Source organism: Lytechinus pictus, unplaced genomic scaffold (genome assembly GCF_037042905.1).
Source record: "Lytechinus pictus isolate F3 Inbred unplaced genomic scaffold, Lp3.0 scaffold_19, whole genome shotgun sequence".
Taxonomy (NCBI): Eukaryota; Metazoa; Echinodermata; class Echinoidea; order Temnopleuroida; family Toxopneustidae; genus Lytechinus; species Lytechinus pictus.
This window is the reverse complement of record NW_026974140.1, coordinates 10,571,932-10,593,577: the sequence shown is the minus strand read 5'-3', so window position 1 is coordinate 10,593,577 and position 21,646 is coordinate 10,571,932. Positions and strand designations below refer to the sequence as shown.

The 21,646-nt window shown below is 35.0% G+C and overlaps 1 protein-coding gene across 1 annotated transcript; it reads left to right on the top strand.

The window, feature by feature from the left end:
* The first annotated feature begins 1,121 nt into the window (after positions 1-1,121).
* On the top strand, positions 1,122-21,083 carry LOC129260675 (ufm1-specific protease 2-like). Its single transcript, XM_054898629.2, has 13 exons — positions 1,122-1,307; positions 1,602-1,693; positions 2,967-3,180; positions 3,696-3,958; positions 4,861-4,948; positions 6,929-7,086; positions 9,013-9,115; positions 9,661-9,807; positions 12,040-12,173; positions 12,831-12,974; positions 13,655-13,757; positions 14,627-14,751; positions 15,825-21,083. The coding sequence occupies exons 2-13, from the start codon at positions 1,670-1,672 to the stop codon at positions 15,909-15,911; spliced, it is 1,590 nt and encodes a 529-aa protein (XP_054754604.2). The 5' UTR covers positions 1,122-1,307; positions 1,602-1,669; the 3' UTR covers positions 15,912-21,083.
* The last annotated feature ends 563 nt before the right edge of the window (positions 21,084-21,646 follow it).

Genomic DNA, 21,646 nt, shown 5'->3' with positions numbered 1-21,646 from the left:
CGCATTCACAAAATTAATCACACTTTCTAAGGATGTAGCGATATCGATCTGAACATTGGAAAGTATGGAGTTAATTTATCGATGTAAATAATCTATAAACTGTAAGTATAAAATGAGATTGACTTCAAAAGCCATTTCCTTTGACGTTTTTAAGTTATCAGTAATTGCTTTTCTGCTTCAATCGCAATTCGCGCAACTGTTACGGCTGTGTGGCCGGAGAAGCATTAAATAGACATAAAATGTGGTGCATTTAGCAGCAATCTAAGCTCGTTGATATTGATATTTTCGATAGCTCCCGAACCCCCCCCCCCCCCCCGTGCGTGCTTCGCATGCACCGAGGCCGCTGCGCGGCTTGCGTCGCTTTGCGCCGCCAAGCGTCAGAGTGAACCTGGCGAGAACGTTGAGTGTACATGTAGGTCTGTGTCACTTTTTCAGTGAATGAAGTCGAAGTTTACAGATCTACCCTTAGTTTAGTGCAAGTGTAGTATGGGGTTCTAACAATTTCACATTCCTTGTACTCTTCAACAGAGGCAGCCCAGCAGACAAGTTATCATGTTGAGAACTTACTGGCCAACTCCCAGTTTTTAAGGACTCAAAGCCTTGTTGCATTCTTGGTAACATTCCATGCAAATTAGTTATGGCATATCAATATTCATATAAATGCAAATTAATATCACAAAGTATATCTGAAAATTCAAATATACAAACAAAAGATATATATTGACTATTCAAACTATATGCAAATTATTATCTAAGCTTTAGTGCATCAACTTAAAATTATAACCAATCAGGAGAGAGGTGGAAGGAGAGGGAGAGTAAGAGAGAGAGAGAGGAGTGAAGAAAGCTGTATGAAGGATGGTCGAGTGATTTAATACAAAAGAATCTTGTGTGAGGAGTGTACAGCAGTCAATGTGTAAGAGAGAGCTGTACATGAAGAATTGGAAGTTAGGATGAAAAGGGTGAATATAAATGAGGGATGTTCTATTAGAAAAAAGGGATGATTCCTGAATAAGAGTGGAAAGAAATATAAGTTACAAAATCAATCCCTACACAAGTATTTTTCCATTATTATTTCTACAATTATTACTATTTATTTTTTTGGACAATGAATACACCTTATCTAAATGTAAGGCTTTTATTTCATATTCTTTTATAGCAAATCCAGAGTTTCAACTTTGCCAAGACATTAGTTTTGATTGGTTCATCATGTGATGGAGAAAACGAGAAAATTTTGAGCTGCTCTCAGCTTGGAGAAGGGAGAGATCTGTCTGAAGAAGCCATCATCATCAACTCATACCTCCCAGCAGGTGAGTAGTAAATTTATCATTCAATCCTTCTTTAATACGTCAATTTATCCATTTCATCTTTAAAACTCTTCAGATGTCAGTGGTACATTTTTATGAGAATGTAGAGAAAGTTTCAATCGTGAAAAAAATATGGTTTTGTTGGAATTCTTTGAATTATTTTCACCCATCATTCAATACTTTGGTATCATTTTAATTATTAGAGAATTTACGATTAGAAATTGAAATATATCTGGACGTTAATGTTCTTTCTTCTTTCAAGTGTCATGCACAAATAATGTTTTTTTTCCATTTCAGGGGTGAATGTATGCGGTTTATTTCTTCCACAATCTTCTGGAACTCCTCTTTCAAGCTATGTTACAGAAATGATCACAGGAGAAATTGCCAAGGTGAGGCACTAGAATATTCATTTTTGACAGGAAGTGCAGAAAGAGTTTCATATAAATGAAAGTAGTTGCAGGAAAAACAGGTTTCATTAGAAAGTCTGTAAAACCAAAGTTAGCACATTATTCTAGATCTACAGTGATGCTAAAAAGTTTAGATAAAAGTGTTAAAGTTCTTTAATGTTTGAGATATTTAATTGTGAAGTCAGGTGATAAAACAAAATTTGTTGCTCTTGGCTTGCTAGACATTGTGTTCTTGTCTACATTCACTACAACACTCAGCATGACGGAATGCATTTTGTGGTGGGGTTCACTAACATTTGATGAGCACAATCTACATGTAGTGATGTTACCTAAACTGAACTTAAAGACAAAAATAATGAATAGAACATGTCATAACATTTTAATGAACGGAACATATTGTAAGGTAATTAACCTCATCCACAGTCACATAATTATAAACAGTGTCATTGGTATTTTTGGATATCAGGTTAAATCTAAGAATCTATAAGATTACAAACAGGGATGGAACACTCTGCAGAATGGTAGAAAATCAAGTTGTCTTTGGTTTTAAGAGTTGCTTTTGATTGCAACTATTTTTGCAACATGGCCTAGAATCAGTGCCTAATAATATACATGTAGAGCTTGTTTTTTAATTGTTAAACTTGTTCCTCAGATGGCTTGCTCCAACTTGTATATACTTTTTGTATTGTATTTTTTGTGAACATAACATGGGGTCTTTGTGAATCAGTGACCCATTGAAGGCTTTTGTTGGGGTTATCTGACTGCTAATAATAGAAATTATTAAAAACATAATTATTATGAGATTATATGGGAAGTGGATTGTAATTTTCTGAACCCAGAATTGTGAAAAGAAATGGGATTTTTAAAAATACCTGACCACTAATAAAGAAATTATTGGAGACATGTTATCATAAGCGTACGGTATACAGTATAAATCATTAAAAACATGTTACCGTCAGATTCTATGGGAAATGGGTTGTAATTTTCTTAACCCGGGATTGTGAAAAGACCTTTTTTTTTGGGGGGGGGGTAGTCAAATAAGTCAAATCAGACATGCACTCAATCAATAGTACATATCACATATTTTTGCCAAGTTCATACCAACCACCTTTGTACTGTTCAGCCAAGGCAAGCATGCAATCACATGGGACCATTCCATACAAATTTTAGTCATTGAAAGACATCTATCAAGAAAAGAAAATCTAAAACCCAATTTCACCATTGCTATTTCAATCTGTCATTTTTATTACCCCAGAAACTCTTCCCATCTGGCAGAGTGGTGCTTTTGTTCACAAACGAAGAGGAAGAGAAATTAGAGGAGAAGGCAGTTTTATACGAGCTTGAGACTGGTCAGCGTACGTCATGTGATCTGAGAGTCGTATCAGATTGTACAAGCTGGGAGCAGAGTGTCTTGATTTTCAGAATTAGATCGGAACTCAGCATGAAATGCTCATACAAGAATAAGTCCGGTGAGTGTGACTCCTTAAAGATCATCTGTTGAGCTAGGAATTTGATAGAAATTACTGATGTTCCAGAGACTCAACATCATTTAAGACTGTTATAATGTAGAGGTGGTGTGGCTCAGTGGATAAGTCTCCAGACTTTGAGCCACAAGGTCTGGGTTCGAATCCCACCGTAGCACTCGCATCCTTTTGCAAGGCGTTTATCTCCATTTGTCACTCTCCACCCAGGTGTAATAAATGGGTACCCGGTAGGAAGGAATTCCTTGAATGCTTGAGCGTCCAATCATGGTAGCTGTGCTAACGCCTGGGTAATAGTATGCAGTGCTTAGAAACATTTGTATTAAGCGCTATACAAATGTTGCTTAATATTATTATAATGCACACAAGAATTAGTGTTTGCAAACACCAATTTTTGTGTGCATTATCTATCATAACAATCTTTCCCAATTAATCTAAGAAAGTTTCTTTCACAATCAACCCCATGACCATCTTCAGATTTCTCTCACTATTTCTTTTGGCAGAGTTACCCAATGTATTTCTGCTTCAGTATAACTTTCTCAAGAACCAGCTTCAGTCCTCATCGACCCTCTACCACATCCAGCAGACAAGTATTCTAATCGGTGGTCTACCCGATTCATCCTCATCTTCCAATGTCATGGGACCACTATCTCCTAGCAACTGTATCCAAGATGTTCTACAGCATCTTCAGGATGATGAAGAAGATGATGGGTTTGGAGTGGCTGGTGAAAAGAAGAAGAAGAAAAAAACTAAACTAGATGGTCAGGTATAGTAATGAAATGTGAATGATATATTCATTTTGTGTAAAATTACATGAAGATCAGTTTATATTGTTTGTGTGAATAGATTTTTGACAGGAAAATTTATCAGAGCTGTCACTGTAATTAGGTTCTTCGTTGAGAATCTTAATTTCAATTTTATTTTTTCATCTCTAGAATACCAGCGTACATTTTAAATGTAATACAGTAATGGCACAGTACATATAAACATAAAAATGGAGGAATACCCTTAATGGGAAGTTCACCCTGGCAAAAAGTTCATTGTAAAAGTACTGGTAGAAGAAAAAATAATTAAAAAATATTGGCTAAGGTTTTTAGAAAATCTATCAAAGATTAAAGAAGTTGACCACTAGAATTCCAATTATTGGATTTGTGATGTCATATGCGCGCAGCTTTTTTACATATCTATGGTAAAAATTCATCAAATGTCATTTTCTCTGAAAATTGAGACTGATTTTTTATTTCAACTTCAGTATATCAATAGACAAATTATTTCACATCCACTCCTGAAAAAGAAAAAATAAAATAGTCATCATGAACCATTAACAAAATTGAAATTTATGCATTTGACACTACATAACATATGGGGCAGCTGCTTGTATATGACATACGTCACAAATCAAAAACCTAAAATTCTAAAAACTTTCTTTATCTTTGTTGGATGTTTCTCAAGCCTTCACCAATTTTTAAATCATTTTTTTGCTATTTTACAACAAACTTTTGGTCAGGGTGAACTTCCTCTTTAATAAGCAGATTCCTTGTATAAAGCAGGACATAATCTTAGTTGTTTATTTGAATCTGTTCTTAAAATATTCAAAGAATAGCTATTGTACTATACTTATTAGTTTGAAATATGTTAAGATTTGTTTATATTTGTGTGTGTGAACAGGTTCTTGATGTGAAGATTCTTTTCAAGACAGGCTCTGCACAAACAACAGAAGAAGACACACACATCCCTGTTGTTTTCTACAATGATTGTAAGTTTTGCATCTCTTGTGATATTCATTCTCTCTTTCTCCCGTTTACGACAATACAAAGAAATTTCTCTCCCAAGCTGTCTTCTTAAATTCTTGATTTTCAATGATCAAAACATTTATGAGATATGTGAGATATATGTAGGGACAGTGATTTTCCGCGATCGCGGAAAATGGACGGAATTCACGGAAAGGGCCTTTTGAAACGGAAAGTGGCATTTCAAACGGAAAATCACGGAAAACGTATTTTCCCTCAAAATACACAGAATAGCAACAGATATTACTCCAAAATCACAACAAAATGAGAATATTAAATGGCCACAAAACCCCAGAAAACACGATCTCACTTCGCTACTATCATGACAATTCACACATCGTGACTGCACTCGACATCAGCACACTCGATTGTACCCCGCACCCGGCCGGCCGGGTTGGGCTTCACATAGTACATGCACACATATCGTTCAACTACACGGTCGTGTGTTGCTGCCCTCTACGTTTGAAAATGTAACAGCACGATATCGTGGTCTTAAAATCCAAGATGGTGGATTGGCAAAAGCCGTTGACTGATGATAACGATGTCCAAAAAACCCCAAAATTATCGATAAAATATCATTTCACCGTGAAATAATGCTAATAATGTGAAAGGTGAGGATGTATGCATGCTAAATGGGTTCGTAAATATATTTTATGCACCTGCATAGATCCGATTCGAACGGATTCTATTGTGTTGTTGGTACAGTAGCAGATACAAATTTTGCTATTCAATGTGTAAACGGAAATGTCACTTTTCCGTGTGTACAAAGTCTATGGGGAAACAGAATTTCCGTTTTCTGACATGCTGAAACGGAATTTGAGATTTTCTGAAACGGAAAAGGCAATTTTTTGAAACGGAAAATCACTGTCCCTATATATGTTCCTCCTTGTATTACGTGTATGATAGAAAAAGGACATGTTATTGCATTTATCACCATGTGGAATATGGTGCTCCCCAGGGAGTGGAGAAAGTGTATACATTTTGTGTAGGCATGCCAGGATCTGATGAAAGGGGTAATAATAAATGCTATGTAAAGCGCCTAGAAACAGAATGTATCAAGCGCTATATAAATGTAACTATTAGTACCGTATTGTGCTGCACTCAACCCAGGTATTATAAAGGTAAATGGGCATTGGCAGGAAGTAATTTCTTAAAGGACAAGTCCACCCCAGGAAAATGTTGATTTGAATAAAAAGAAAAAAATCCAACAAGCACAACACTGAAAATTTCCTTTAAAAAAATCGGATGTAAAGTAAGAAAGTTACGACATTTTAAATTTTCACTTAATTTCACAAAACAGTTATATGCACATCCTGGTCGGTATGCAAATGAGGAGACTGATGACATCATCCACTCACTATTTCTTTTGTTTTTTATATGAAAAATGAAATATTCTAATTTTCTCCTCATTATCGAGTGAAACAACGATTAATTCCTCCCTGAACATGTGGAATTGGCATTGTTGAATACTATATGGTTCAGTCAAGTTGGTCCAATTGTCAAATTTGGAAAAAAATGAAATATTGTATAATTCAAAAAATGAAAAAAACAAAAGAAATAGTGAGTAATGGACATCACCGACTGACTCATTTGTATGTCACTGAGTTGTGCATATCTCTGGTTTGTGAAAAATAAGCGAAACTTTAAAATGCCATAACTTTCTTGTTTTACATCCGATTTTGATGAAATTTTCAGCGTTATGCTAGTTTGATTTTTCTCTATTTATTCAAATCAACATTTCCCTGGGGTGGACTTGACCTTTAAAGAGCTGTGAGCACCGGAAATGGTAGACTAGTTTAGCTGGGCTAATATAGGAGCACCTTGAGCATCTAACAAGGTGGATACTTGCGCTATACAAAACCCATATTATTATTTATTATTTCAATATCTGAGCGAGTTCTAGGTTTTTACATTGACTTCCATTCTCTTATCATGTTTCTTGTTAGACCCCACTGAGATGCACCATCTTGCTATGAACCTGCCTCTAGATGTGGTTGTCATGGCACCCGCATCATCATCGCTCTCACACCTATCCTCTCTCTTCATTGAAGGAGTCTGCAGGCAACTACGCGCTATGGAGATATGCATAGCAAGACATTTTGAAGTGAGTAATGTAGTCCTGTGGATGTGTTTTGGGATACATGGGTACAGTTGCAAATCTGGGGCCTGTTCCATAAAACTTGTTATAATAACAAATTTACAATAACAGATAAAATCTACAGAAATCTTTCAATCTGATTGGCTGATAGTGAGCTTGTTATAGAAATGAAAAGACTTGCACTTCATTATTGTGACATATTAACTTGATTTGGATTGGACATACATGTAAGTGTCTTGCAGCACTCAAAAAGACATCTGTATCCTGTGGGTGTAGATCGTTTTTTATCTCAGAATATTACTTTTGTATGAATTTCATTCAGAAATAATAAGGGTTTACAGAGCATAAATGTTTTAGCTATTAGTAGATTTATGTATTCTCATTATCTACAACGTATTGATTTCAAGTGAAGGAACAACCATAGTATACCACAACAAACTCATATTCATTCTTGAATAGACAAATGAAATGTATTGTTTTTTAATATTATATAGATCAGGCCTGAGATTTCCCCGATATTTATCGGGTTCCCGACATTTTTTCACCAACATAGGTGGTCTTTGAGATCGATGTAAATCCGGTATAAAATTAAGGGGGGTTAGGGTGTCTATTTTCAATGCCTTATTCGCAAAAATTGCTAGAAAATGAAGGGCACATTGCGCCCAAATTCACACAAAATTATAAGTTCTGGCAACTTGCTGTCGTTCATTTTTATGAAAATTGCCGTCATGCATTCGAAAACTTGATTCTTCAACGGCTATTTGAAGTTTAATCGCACACGGTCGGTAATGATCATGGGCGCTGCCATTTTGTATTACCCACCAGACCGTTCACGCGTACGTTGCAGTGGAGGAAACAGCGTGCACTCCGTGCGCGCGCGATGGCTGCATTCAATTCATGCATGCAGGCGCTAGGATAACCCAGGGAACTCTGGCCCGCGAAGCTATGGGGGCGCGGCGGGAGCTCCCTGGGTTAGCGCTAGCCATGATTACGGTGATTTGTCGATTCGGGAGTTCTTCCGTGCGAGCGAAAAAAAAACAAGAAAAGATTGTGAAAAATTATGGCTTTTCAACGGAAATTTCTTGATTGAGGTGAAGAGGCGAGGGTGAAAGGGATTGACGCTTCAGTTCGTGAGAAATGGACTTGGAAGTGGGTTGAAAAATCAATGGATGGAAGGGTGGCAAGTGAGTGCATACCCCGGTGCATACGGAAAATTGAGAAACCCAGTAAAGCTATACTGTACGTGGTGTAATAAGGAAGTCATGTACGCGAATGGCGGCTGGAGCATGATCAAGCAACACATGGCCGAATCTAAATAAAAATCATAATCTAGATCTAGATAATAAAAACATGTATCAATTATCAATTAGATATAGTTTAGACTGATCTAGCCTCACTTATCCAATGTACAACTACAAGGTTATGAATATGATATAACCTTGTCCTCAATTAGAAACCACTGTGTGGTGAAATTGCATGAATAAGATTGTCAATGTTTGCCTGTTTTTTCTCTTGATAGAATGGATAAATGTTTGATTTTTTTGGTTCAGTCAGATTTTACTACACAATTATTTCATTACAAAATATGCCTTGGCCTAAAACTAAATTGAATTCTTGAAATAAAATATTTGTTTTTTCTAATTAAAAAGGGAGTCTGTGGAGACCCCCTCCGGGGCGTTGCCCCTGGTCTCGGCCGTTAGGTGCGAGACTCTGGTCACTTCGCTCCCTACGTTCTCAAAAAACAGATATTTTTTAAAAGGGCCACTCTCAGGCCTGATATAGATCAAGTGATGGGGATCATCTGTATACTGGTAAGAAAAAATATTATTTTGTGTTCTTCTTTGTATGAACTTGAATATCTCATATTTTAAGAATAAAGTATATTTCTTCCAAAATTGAAAGCTGAATCTCTTAATTTTTTCTGCCTTATAGAAACATGATATATGCAAGCCTGAAGCACACCATTTCAAACCGATGGGACTGCATCATTTATTGACTGTTGTATATCCTTCTGGAGTCAGTGATCATGATTTGGGTAAGATCATGGGAGTAATTACATGACGTCATACTATTCAAGTGTGGGGGGAGGGATGAAACAATAGTTTATCCCCCCCTGAACAAATGGGTCACCGCTTGAATTTTTGCTTGTGGTGAGATGTTAATAGACAAAGTAAAAATGAGGCCAATTTGATAAACAACACATGAGATTTGATGTCTGGAATTATTTGTTTAGCCAAAGGGTCATCCAAGACTGGAACACTTTCGCTTATGTCAGCAGTACATGTACCATCACTCAAATGGAAAGTTCACCCTGGCAAAAAGTTTATCGTAAAAAAATAGAAGAAAAAATAATAAAAAATATTGGGGAAGGTGTGAGGAAAATCCATAAGATTTGAAAAGTTATTAAAATTTGTTCTTTTTGATTTTGTGTGACGTCATGTGCCAGCAGCTTCCCACGTATCGTGAATATGTCATTTCCTAAAAAAAATGAAAATTTTGTACCCTAAGTGTATCAAGACTGGGGACTCTACTAAATAGTATCTTCTTGAAGTATATATGTTGCTTTTGTTTTCCATTCAGAATCGACAAGGCAATCACTTCATCAGCAATTCATCCTCCCCCAGGATAGACCACTCCTTAGAAGATTGAATACATACTTGTTTCCTGAGGAGAAGAAGAAACATGTCTATCTCATGAACACACATATTGGTCTACTGCCCTCTGGAGGTAAGTCTTGATTAGTAAATGAGTTCTGTAGAGCTTCCCACTTTGATTGAGAAACTTGAATTTCTATTGAGTAGGTGACTGAAGTGCCTTCCATATTTTATATATGATTAATAATTGATAGCATTATATTTATGTTGCATGATTTGCATTTCAGTTTGTGTGTGCATTTTTGTTTGGGCTTGGTGGCCCAGTGTTAGAGCCTCATGAACAGGAGGTTGTAGGTTAGATCCCCGGCTGAGTATAATGGAATCTCACCATCTAGCGAGGTGCACTGTATATCAAAGTGGAGGAGGGTATGTTATGCAGGACCCTCTGGAAGACTTGGTTCACATAGAGTTAAGTATGACTTGAGAGTCATGCTGAAATGCCAACGTTGTATCTGTAATTTAACCCTAAAAGGATTGGGCCATGTGAGATGTATTGAGGACTGGGGGGTGGGGCCATGATGGCCCCCCTTCTAATCTCAGCCGCCGTTCGCGCATTCACGCCGAAATTTGGCCCGCACATTCTTACCACATAAACTACAAGCCACTATGAAAAAAAGTTCTGAAAATAAGAATTTTTTATTTATTATGACTAAAATATACAAATTTATCCCCGCAAAAATATTATTTGCATATTTAACACCCAATTTTGCTTCAAATTTTCTTCTTTTTTTCCAGATATCATCTGTATAATCTACTTTAAAGGTTTCCACGAACAAAAATTGTGAAAGCTTATGTATTTCCCTGTTTTTTCATCTTTTGTTTTTCTTTTTTTTTTAATGGAAATTATTACAGACTATTTAACAACTAAATTAAACCCTAAATTAATTAAGGAGACCAACTAAAACAGAAAATAATCACCCTTTTAGAAATTTCATCTCCCATAGACTTCGTACGGCATAACATTGTCTTGTAAAAAGTCACGCCGCTTCGCGATGCTGTACCCGTATGTCGCGAACGAATTTGGTCTCAAAAGTTGTGCGAGACTTTAAAGAAATAAGTCAATAAATTTTGCGGCGCTATCTTTTTGCATTTTGGAAATATCGCATGAATCGTTGAGGGGGGGGGCAGTCCTTTTAGGGTTAACACATAATCTGACTGACCCTTGATGTTACCATCTGAGAGATGTGAATCAGGGCTTGAACCTCTGTCTTCGGGAACCTGTTAGTAATGTCCATATGCAGCTTGATTCCAGGCGCGACATTACTTAGTCATGGTGCTTTGGTACTGAAAATAATAGTGTATTCTGAAGATTTATTGTAGACATGAGTGTACGAAATATTGTCCTCTACTATTGAGACATCATATTTGCAGTAGAAAGAATTGATAATAGAAACATGTTGATTGGAAATTTGACTCTTACAAAAGTTGCTGTCAATAACCAAGAGTAGAATGGAATATATGAGTAATAAACATAATGAATGAATGCCAATGACTGGAAGCTCCCTCCAACCATTGGCTTGTAGTAAAGTCATTACCTCACTTTATCTGGCCTTTGTCTGAGGCTAAGCATGTTTGACCAAAGTATTTCTCACAGGTGCTACACCTATATTTGCTGTCCTTCAAAGAAGTCTCTATTACAGTCTTTCCAGTGCTTTAAACAAAGTATGGGGTAAACAGTTAGAGGTGAACCCAACATAACTAAAAAGTTGTTTGTAGAGCAAAAAGAAAACTCAGATAGATGGTGAATTGTATCGGACAAACAATAAGGAAGAAATACGAATTTTTAAGTTGTAGAAATTGGTAATCACTATACCTATTGATACTTCAAATTAGCCGCACTGATGATGTCATAGTGATGTACATGTAAGGCAATGACTTCTCTTTATTTACTCCAACATACAAAATGTTTTTTCAGGTTTTACTTCAAATTGTAATTTTTCTTCATGAGGACATTAGAAAATATGGTATATAATAATTACTGCCTCAGTGGGATAGGAGAAAACCGCAAATCCCTGAAGTACATGGCCTATGGAAAAGTTGTCCTTGCCCCTTGTCATAATTTACTTACCCAGTTGCCAATTTGAAATCTATATAGCCTTAGGGATCTCAATATTAAAACAACCATATTTTTCTTGTCCCTTGTCTGATTTATTTCAAACTTTCACCATTCTGTATTTTCTTATTTTCACCCTCTCTCACACATTTTATGACCAAGGTTTGATTCCCCTTTAATAATCCAGTCTCCATAAAATATAAGGCCCAGATGACTTTGAATATATTTTGTTCTCTTGTATCTCTGTGACAGTACCAGGAGGGAAGCAATCTCTCGTGCAAGGCAATTATACATATCATCATTATATGCAAGATAGGTTTAATGATGATCAATGGGGATGTGCATACAGGTCATTACAAACTCTCTGCTCATGGTTCAAATTACAGGTAATCAGTAGGTTCTATTATCTAATTTTTGTATTTTTATAATAATAATAATGATAATAATAATAATAATAGAGCACATAACACAGAACAAATATGTCTCTATTTGCTTATGAAAATATAGGGAAGAAAATGATGTGTTGGTGAGTTCACTTTGTTGAGTTAAGGTACAATTTGAATAAGTAGGTTTTAAGTTTTTTGAATTTTTCAACAGAATCAATTGTTTTCAGGGAAATTTGGAGTCTGCTCCATAAAACGGGCTGCATGAGCAAATAAACATTTGCATATTAGAGGGAAAGTGTGAGAAATGATACTGAATGAAAATAGGAAGGAAAGTTGGAGGAGGAATAAGGAGAATAATGGAAAAGAAGAACAAGGAGGAAGAGGAGGAGAAGAGGAAGAAAGACAACAAAGGAAAGAGGAAGAGAAGGAGGATCGAGAAAGAGGAGAAGGAAGAGAAAAACAAGAAGAAAGAAGGAGAAGTATTAAAGATGAAGAACACAAAGAATGAAGGAAGGAGAAGGATAGGAAGGGACACAAGTTTAATGAAAAAGCATAAAAAATGGGTTGTAAAACATTGTATTTTAAAAGTAATTTATATGGCCATTCTTCCGGAAATGAGGAAACAGTTTTATAATACAGCATGTATCTCATTTATAGGGTTATGTGGATTGCTCCATTCCGAGTCATAAGGAGATTCAGCAAGCACTAGTTGATGTTGGTGACAAGCAAGCCAAGTTTGTTGGATCAAGGCAATGGATTGGATCAATAGAAGTCAGCACAGTCTTAAATCAACTCCTAGGGGTAAGATCCTCATTATTACCTCGGTAATTCAATATTCAAGAATTTGATTATGATTGAAATGCACTCCCATCATATCAAATCAGACAATCTAGGGTATCTCCTTTAGCACAAGAAAGGGTCACCGCGGAACATTTCATGAAAGGACTTATCAAAAAAAATTCTTTACACATTCTGTTTTATCTGACAGTTACCAAAGTCTCAGCCAATCAATATCAAGGAAAGTCGTCATATCTGACAAGTTGTCAGACAAAAATGTGGATGAATGCTCCAAAGTTGTTGGTATAGTCACGCATAATGTTTTAACAGCTAGTTTGAAATGGCCCCTGGTATCCCTTTATTGTGGCATTGTGGCTTCATTTTTTAGAAGGGTTTATTTTTACCTAAAGGTGATTTTGATAAAAACAAGAAAACAGATGATATATATAAATGAAGATTTGGCAAAGAAAATCAAAGAGAGTTATGGATTTTTAAGACTTTATATTTGTGATGTCATTTGCAGCCAGCTCTCCCATGCATCAGATGAATCACATGATATAAATTATATTAACTACAGCCATTTTAGAAGTAAATATAGAATGATTCTAATAATGCATTTAATAGATCATCAGACACATCAAGTGATTTTCTTCAGTAGTGATATACCGGTCTTTTCTCTTTAAAACTTATGTTTATTGGAACAGATCACATCTAAGATAATGTTTATTCCAAACGGTGAGGAGATGGCTATGAAAGGAAGGGAATTAGCAGCTCACTTCCAGACTCAAGGTACTCCAGTAATGATAGGTATGATAAACTCCAATTGAAATCTAATCAACATGCAATTCAACTAAAATTCCCAGTTTTCCACAATATGGAAAACAGAAAATTCCAAGAAGAATGTGGAGTTCAAGAAGAACAAAGAATTCATTTATAGAATTTCACATAAAATGAAATTTTTCACGTTCCCCCCTCGATAAAAAAGAAAGAAAAATTTAGTTACGGCCATGAATATCACAGCAAATAAACAATACAGTACATCAGAGGTATATCTGCTGATCAAACCGATGCATAGTATTAGTTTGTGTTTGCCAAGATTTATCTGAGTTCTTCAGTGCCTGGAAAATCAAAATTTGCATTTATCAGAGATTTTCATTATTTACCAAATTTTGCTTTATCATTTATTTTATGCATGTCATCGAAGAACACAAAATGAGGACCTTAGATTCAACAAGGAATATTTTTCTTCTTTCCGTTTTCTTCTTATCCTGTTGTAGTAAAAATACAACAGGATATTATATGCCACCCACACTATGAAACATCCCTATTAATTACCCTTTATGTTGTCATTATAACAATGATAATGATGATTATTATTATAATCATAATAATTATTATTGTAATTGTTGTCGTTGTTACTATCATTATTTAATTGTTTATGGTACATCATGTGCAAAGTCCTGGGAAGGACTGAGATGAAAGTGAATAGAGGTGGAGTGGAATTGCAATGGAGAGGCGAGAATGTGGAAGTTAGGAAATGGAGTATCTTTCGGAGTAAACTAGAAGGAGTTTGAAAGCTACTACTTGCGTAATTGTTCATCCCACCATGCAAACCTTCAAGTATCATCTATTAATATCATGTTATTAATTTTTACTTCAATCTCATTTCCCTTCAGGAGGTGGAGTTCTTGCCCACACTATTTTAGGAGTGGATTTCAGCGAGAATTCCGGAGATCTCAAGTTTCTCATTTTAGATCCTCATTATACAGGTGGTGAGGATATCAAGACTATACAAGACAAGGTATAAACCATTATTCTTAACTCTGGTTTAACCCTTTGAACCCTGAATTAATTTGGACGGTCGTGACCCTCACCCTGAATTATTTACAGATATAAAGATTATTGGCAAAATGAAGGAATACATGACATTTGAAATAAATGATCTAGTATTGTCATGATTTGAGCCCAGCCATGTCAGCGGCACCTTACTCCGCTGATACCCGGCCTGGCCCGGCTGATGTTGTTTAGCTTCCCGTACTAATGATAATCACAAATTTTGTCTCAAAATCACTGCTTTGATGGAAGTAAAATTCAACAATAGCTTTCGCATAGTCCGTATACAACTCGCTATGTATTATCGAACAAGCCTCCTTGGTAGGGTAGTATAATTTGGTCATTTTTTATGCTAAAATCTCATAAATGAAACCCAATTGTCGACAAAATCATAAACTGAAATTATCGACTGAATATCATCAAAAATTATGTCATTTTTAAATGTCACCTGATATCTAAAACCCTTGCTTTTCAAATCACATGACTTGAAGCCAGTATTCTTGCTTTTCGGGTATATGCACGTTTATGGTGAAGCTTGTATTCCGTCTTTTCGGGTTCAAAGGATTAGAGGGGAAGTTCACCCAGACAAAAATTTAGTTGTAAAAAATAGAATAAAAATTGATAGAAAATATTGATGAAGGTTTGACCAGAATCCATCAAATATGAAGAAAGTTATTAGAATTTTAAATTTTTGATATGTGACGTCATGTACGAGCAGCTGCCATATATGTTTTGTGATATAAAGTGCAGAAATTTCAAAGTTTTCATGGTTCGTGATGACTTATTTTTCTTTCTTTCAAGAGCGAATGTGAAATAATTTGTCTATTGATATACTGAAGATTTGATTTCCCTCAAATCTTCATCAATAGTTTTAATGATTTTTCCTACTATTTGTCACACAAAGTTCAAGGATATGATATTAGCTCCAAGTATAGATTTTGAGAATGCATTTTATTAAATTTAGGAAGTGTTTGATAATCTATGATTATGAAATGGTCAAGAAATAAAAAGCATTTATTTATATTTTCATTTTTTCATCAGGGATGGTGCGGTTGGAAAGGCATTGATTTCTGGGACAAGACAGCGTATTACAACCTATGCTTACCACAAAGACCAATTGAACTATGAGAATATCTAATCTTAGTTATATAGTGATGATACAGCATTCTACAACCTAGGCTTACCACAATGATCTATTAAACTATGATGTCATCTTGTACAAGTGATAATACAGCATAGTACAACCTAGGCTTACCACAATGATCTATTAAACTATGATGTCATCTTGTACAAATGATAATACAGCATAGTACAACCTAGGCTTACCACAATGATCTATTAAACTATGATGTCATCTTGTACAAGTGATGATACAGCATAGTACAACCTAGGCTTACCACAATGATCTATTAAACTATGATGTCATCTTGTACAAATGATAATACAGCGTAGTACAACCTAGGCTTACCACATTGATCTATTAAACTATGATGTCATCTTGTACAATTGATGATACAGCATAGTACAACCTAGGCTTACCACAATGATCTATTAAACGATGATGTCATCTTGTACAAGTGATGATACAGCATAGTACAACCAAGGCTTACCACAATGATCTATTAAACTATGATGTCATCTTGTACAAATGATAATACAGCATAGTACAACCTAGGCTTACCACAATGATCTATTAAACTATGATGTGATCTTATACAAGTGATGATACAGCATAGTACAACCAAGGCTTACCACAATGATCTATTAAACTATGATGTCATCTTATACAAGTGATAATACAGCATAGTACAACCTAGGCTTACCACAATGATCTATTAAACTATGATGTCATCTTATACAAGTGATAATACAGCATAGTACAACCTAGGCTTACCACAATGATCTATTAAACTATGATGTGATCTTATACAAGTGATGATACAGCATAGTACAACCAAGGCTTACCACAATGATCTATTAAACTATGATGTCATCTTATACAAGTGATAATACAGCGTAGTACAACCTAGGCTTACCACAATGATCTATTAAACTATGATGTCATCTTATACAAGTGATAATACAGCATAGTACAACCTAGGCTTACCACAATGATCTATTAAACTATGATGTGATCTTATACAAATGATAATACAGCATAGTACAACCAAGGCTTACCACAATGATCTATTAAACTATGATGTCATCTTATACAAGTGATAATACAGCATAGTACAACCTAGGCTTACCACAATGATCTATTAAACTATGATGTGATCTTATACAAGTGATGATACAGCATAGTACAACCAAGGCTTACCACAATGATCTATTAAACTATGATGTCATCTTATACAAGTGATAATACAGCGTAGTACAACCTAGGCTTACCACAATGATCTATTAAACTATGATGTCATCTTGTACAAGTGATGATACAGCATAGTACAACCTAGGCTTACCACAATGATCTATTAAACTATGATGTGATCTTATACAAATGATAATACAGCATAGTACAACCTAGGCTTACCACAATGATCTATTAAACTATGATGTCATCTTGTAAAAGTGATGATACAGCATAGTACAACCTAGGCTTACCACAATGATCTATTAAACTATGATGTGATCTTATACAAATGATAATACAGCATAGTACAACCTAGGCTTACCACAATGATCTATTAAACTATGATGTCATCTTGTACAAGTGATGATACAGCATAGTACAACCTAGGCTTACCACAATGATCTATTAAACTATGATGTCATCTTATACAAGTGATGATACAGCGTAGTACAACCTAGGCTTACCACAATGATCTATTAAACTATGATGTCATCTTGTACAAGTGATGATACAGCATAGTACAACCTAGGCTTACCACAATGATCTATTAAACTATGATGTCATCTTGAACAAATGATAATACAGCATAGTACAACCTAGGCTTACCACAATGATCTATTAAACTATGATGTCATCTTGTACAAATAATAATACAGCATAGTACAACCTAGGCTTACCACAATGATCTATTAAACTATGATGTCATCTTGTACAAGTGATAATACAGCATAGTACAACCTAGGCTTACCACAATGATCTATTAAACTATGATGTCATCTTGTACAAATGATAATACAGCATAGTACAACCTAGGCTTACCACAATGATCTATTAAACTATGATGTCATCTTGTACAAATGATAATACAGCATAGTACAACCTAGGCTTACCACAATGATCTATTAAACTATGATGTCATCTTGTACAAATGATAATACAGCATAGTACAACCTAGGCTTACCACAATGATCTATTAAACTATGATGTCATCTTGTACAAGTGATAATACAGCATAGTACAACCTAGGCTTACCACAATGATCTATTAAACTATGATGTCATCTTGTACAAATGATAATACAGCATAGTACAACCTAGGCTTACCACAATGATCTATTAAACTATGATGTCATCTTGTACAAATGATAATACAGCATAGTACAACCTAGGCTTACCACAATGATCTATTAAACTATGATGTCATCTTGTACAAATGATAATACAGCATAGTACAACCTAGGCTTACCACAATGATCTATTAAACTATGATGTCATCTTGTACAAATGATAATACAGCATAGTACAACCTAGGCTTACCACAATGATCTATTAAACTATGATGTCATCTTGTACAAGTGATAATACAGCGTAGTACAACCTAGGCTTACCACAATGATCTATTAAACTATGATGTCATCTTGTACAAGTGATGATACAGTGTAGTACAACCTAGGCTTACCACAATGATCTATTAAACTATGATGTGATCTTATACAAGTGATAATACGGCGTAGTACAACCTAGGCTTACCACAATGATCTATTAAACTATGATGTCATCTTGTACAAGTGATGATACAGCATAGTACAACCTAGGCTTACCACAATGATGTATTAAACTATGATGTGATCTTATACAAATGATAATACAGCGTAGTACAATCTAGGCTTACCACAATGATGTATTAAACTATGATGTCATCTTGTACAAGTGATAATACAGCATAGTACAACCTAGGCTTACCACAATGATCTATTAAACTATGATGTCATCTTATACAAGTGATGATACAGCATTCTATGACCTAGGCTTACCACAATGATCTATTAAACTATGATGTCATTTTATACAAGTGATGATACAACATTCTACGACCTAGGCTTACCACAATTACCCATTGAATCAAACCATCTATACAAACTGAACTATAATATGCTTAGCTGTTGAACTAGGATATCCTCTCCCATTGACGAACTAGCCTAGTTTCTTTTCTTACACCCTCCTAAGAATCCCAGCCATGGATCAGTTTCTTTGGCAAGAAACTCATCCACACTGTGCTGCACTCAACCCAGGTGAGGTAAATGAGAACCTGGCACAAATTTATTTCTTGAAAGTAATGCTTCCGCACTGTAAAAGGCTGCGGTGCGAAAGCCAGGCTAATAATATCCTGGTCTTTTGGAAGTGCATAGGAAGTTTATATCATAATGTAATCTGTGCTATACAAGAACTGTGTTATATCTATTATTAACTTATGCAAGCTACAAGACAGCTAACTACAATTTTTGTTTACTGTAATATTGAATTCCCACTTGGTGCAAAATTATATTGTGGTATCTGGGAAATAGACTGAATTACAGATCAACCAAGTGATCAATTATTGGTTAATTCAAACAAACAGTAGTAGACCAAGTGGACTTACATGTAGCTTTGATGGTGTCTGATGGTCTAAGCATCAGACCATCTACTTATCAAATACAACCCACTATAAATGTCTATTAAACTATGATATCGTCTTATAGTACCAATGATGATACAGTTAACTACAACCTTTGCTTACACTGAAATGGCCTATTACATTTGTAGGGTGGTGGGGGTTGGGGCATCGAAGACTTCTTCGATATTTGATCATAGAATCTTGTCTCAATCATACAGCTTGGAAAAATATACATGTTCACCTGTGATAATTTGATTCTATTCCAATATTATGCAAATTAAGTGGAAATAGTTATGATTTAAACAAGGAATGTCTAAATAGGAGTCAAACATGATTCGTGCTTTGCATGACATGTTTACATTCTATTTTTGTTGCTTGGCTAATGAATGTACAAGTAAGGTCTACACTTTGTGAATTAATGCTGATATTTAAAACCCTCATGATTAATGGTAAAGAAAGGTTATTGCTCAGAGCTCTCTACTCATTTGAAACCTTGATTATTGTCCTAGTGATATATCTTATGAATCATTGAATTTGAAGTTTTACATTGATACAATAATTTTAAAAAATGTGAGTATTGTCATGATGTAGTACTTTGTATTTGTATTCCTAATGATTATCTGAAGATAATTGTTTTCTCTGATGAATATTATTATTACTTATACTGCGTTTTTTCCATTAGGCTCTAAGCACTTTAAATGAATTTAATGGAATATAGTCTTACAACTACATCATATCTTAAATTTTATAGTTGAGTGGCATGAAGGCACCACCCCTTTTATTTATTTTTTATTAAAACAAAATGTTCTGAATTCCAAGCCTACCAGGGTATGAATTAAATTGTGACATTTATGTGCAAGACTTGTTCCAAGATTTGCTTGTTGATATAAAAAGATTCAATCAGGGTCTGTACCTGTAGACTAATAGTTTAGTGTGGTGAGGGAGTGTGACTAAAAATTTGTTTGAGAGAAAATTCTGTTCCAACAAGTGCAACTATGTACATGAGTGGAAAGAAAATTACCATCACAAGTAGTGTGCAATACCATTTGGATCGGCTGAATCATTCCCATACAACAAAGATATATATATTCTTCTTAGGCCTATTTCTTATATTTCTCTTTGTTTTATCTACATGTATACTATGTCACTTCTGTTGGGTCGTTTCTTGTAAATCATTTAGATGATATTGATGAAAAATGTGTTTACTCTCGCATTTTAACAGATTGATGATTCAGTTTAGTTATATGTATGTGCTATATATAGTACAACATCACCACATCATCAAATGATAGATTCATGCTGATAGGACATGCAATAGTAGATGATGTATTGATTCCATGTCCTAATTTGCAATTATGGATGGTTTAACGTTCAGATCAACTCTTTGTGAAACAGCCCCCCATGCCTCGTAACATGGAAGTTAGTGATTGATTGTAGGGTTGATTTTGTAATTGATTATACAGGTCATCATGTGCTGTCCATCATATAAATAAACTTTAAGATACATTGATGAATTTTCGTTACAGGGCTCTAGTGCCTGTTGCACAAAAGTTGCGTTCAAACACAATTCCAAAAATCTTGCACAATAGTAAAAAATATGTGCTTGTGATTGGTTAAAAATCAATTCGCTTTTGATTTCTGGAGCTGCGTTTGAATGCAACTTCAATATTGGTGATGCTGCCATGATCAGATATGTTTCATGTAAAGAATTGAAAATATCATGAAAGATATTGTGCATCTAGTGTATTTCTCAACTTTGATTTAAGATTTCCAAAGGACTTTTAGTCCTGATATTCCTTCATGTATGTTTGAAATTTAGAATTGTGACATACAAGAGAGATTGCATATTTATAAAATTTTAGTATGTTTAGTCAAGTTGCAATATAATTAGTTTATTAGATTTTAGTATATTTTATTGTCAGAGACTTATGTCTTCCATACTGATATATCATGGTCTATTGGAGCCAAAATGGACACAAAAGAATTTCCTCAGCTATTTTGTTAAGCTCTAGTGTTATCATTTTCATAAAATATTGTCTGTGCTTTCACAACAGAGGGGTCAAACCGAATCTTTTTT

Excerpts from the sequence above, each read along its gene's own strand:
- LOC129260675 (XM_054898629.2), top strand. The coding sequence starts at position 1,670 with ATGATCACAGGAGAAATTGCCAAG. Across the intron at positions 7,087-9,012 it reads GCATAGCAAGACATTTTGAA|AAACATGATATATGCAAGCC; the intron begins GTGAGTAATGTA and ends TCTGCCTTATAG. Across the intron at positions 9,808-12,039 it reads TGGTCTACTGCCCTCTGGAG|TACCAGGAGGGAAGCAATCT; the intron begins GTAAGTCTTGAT and ends TCTCTGTGACAG.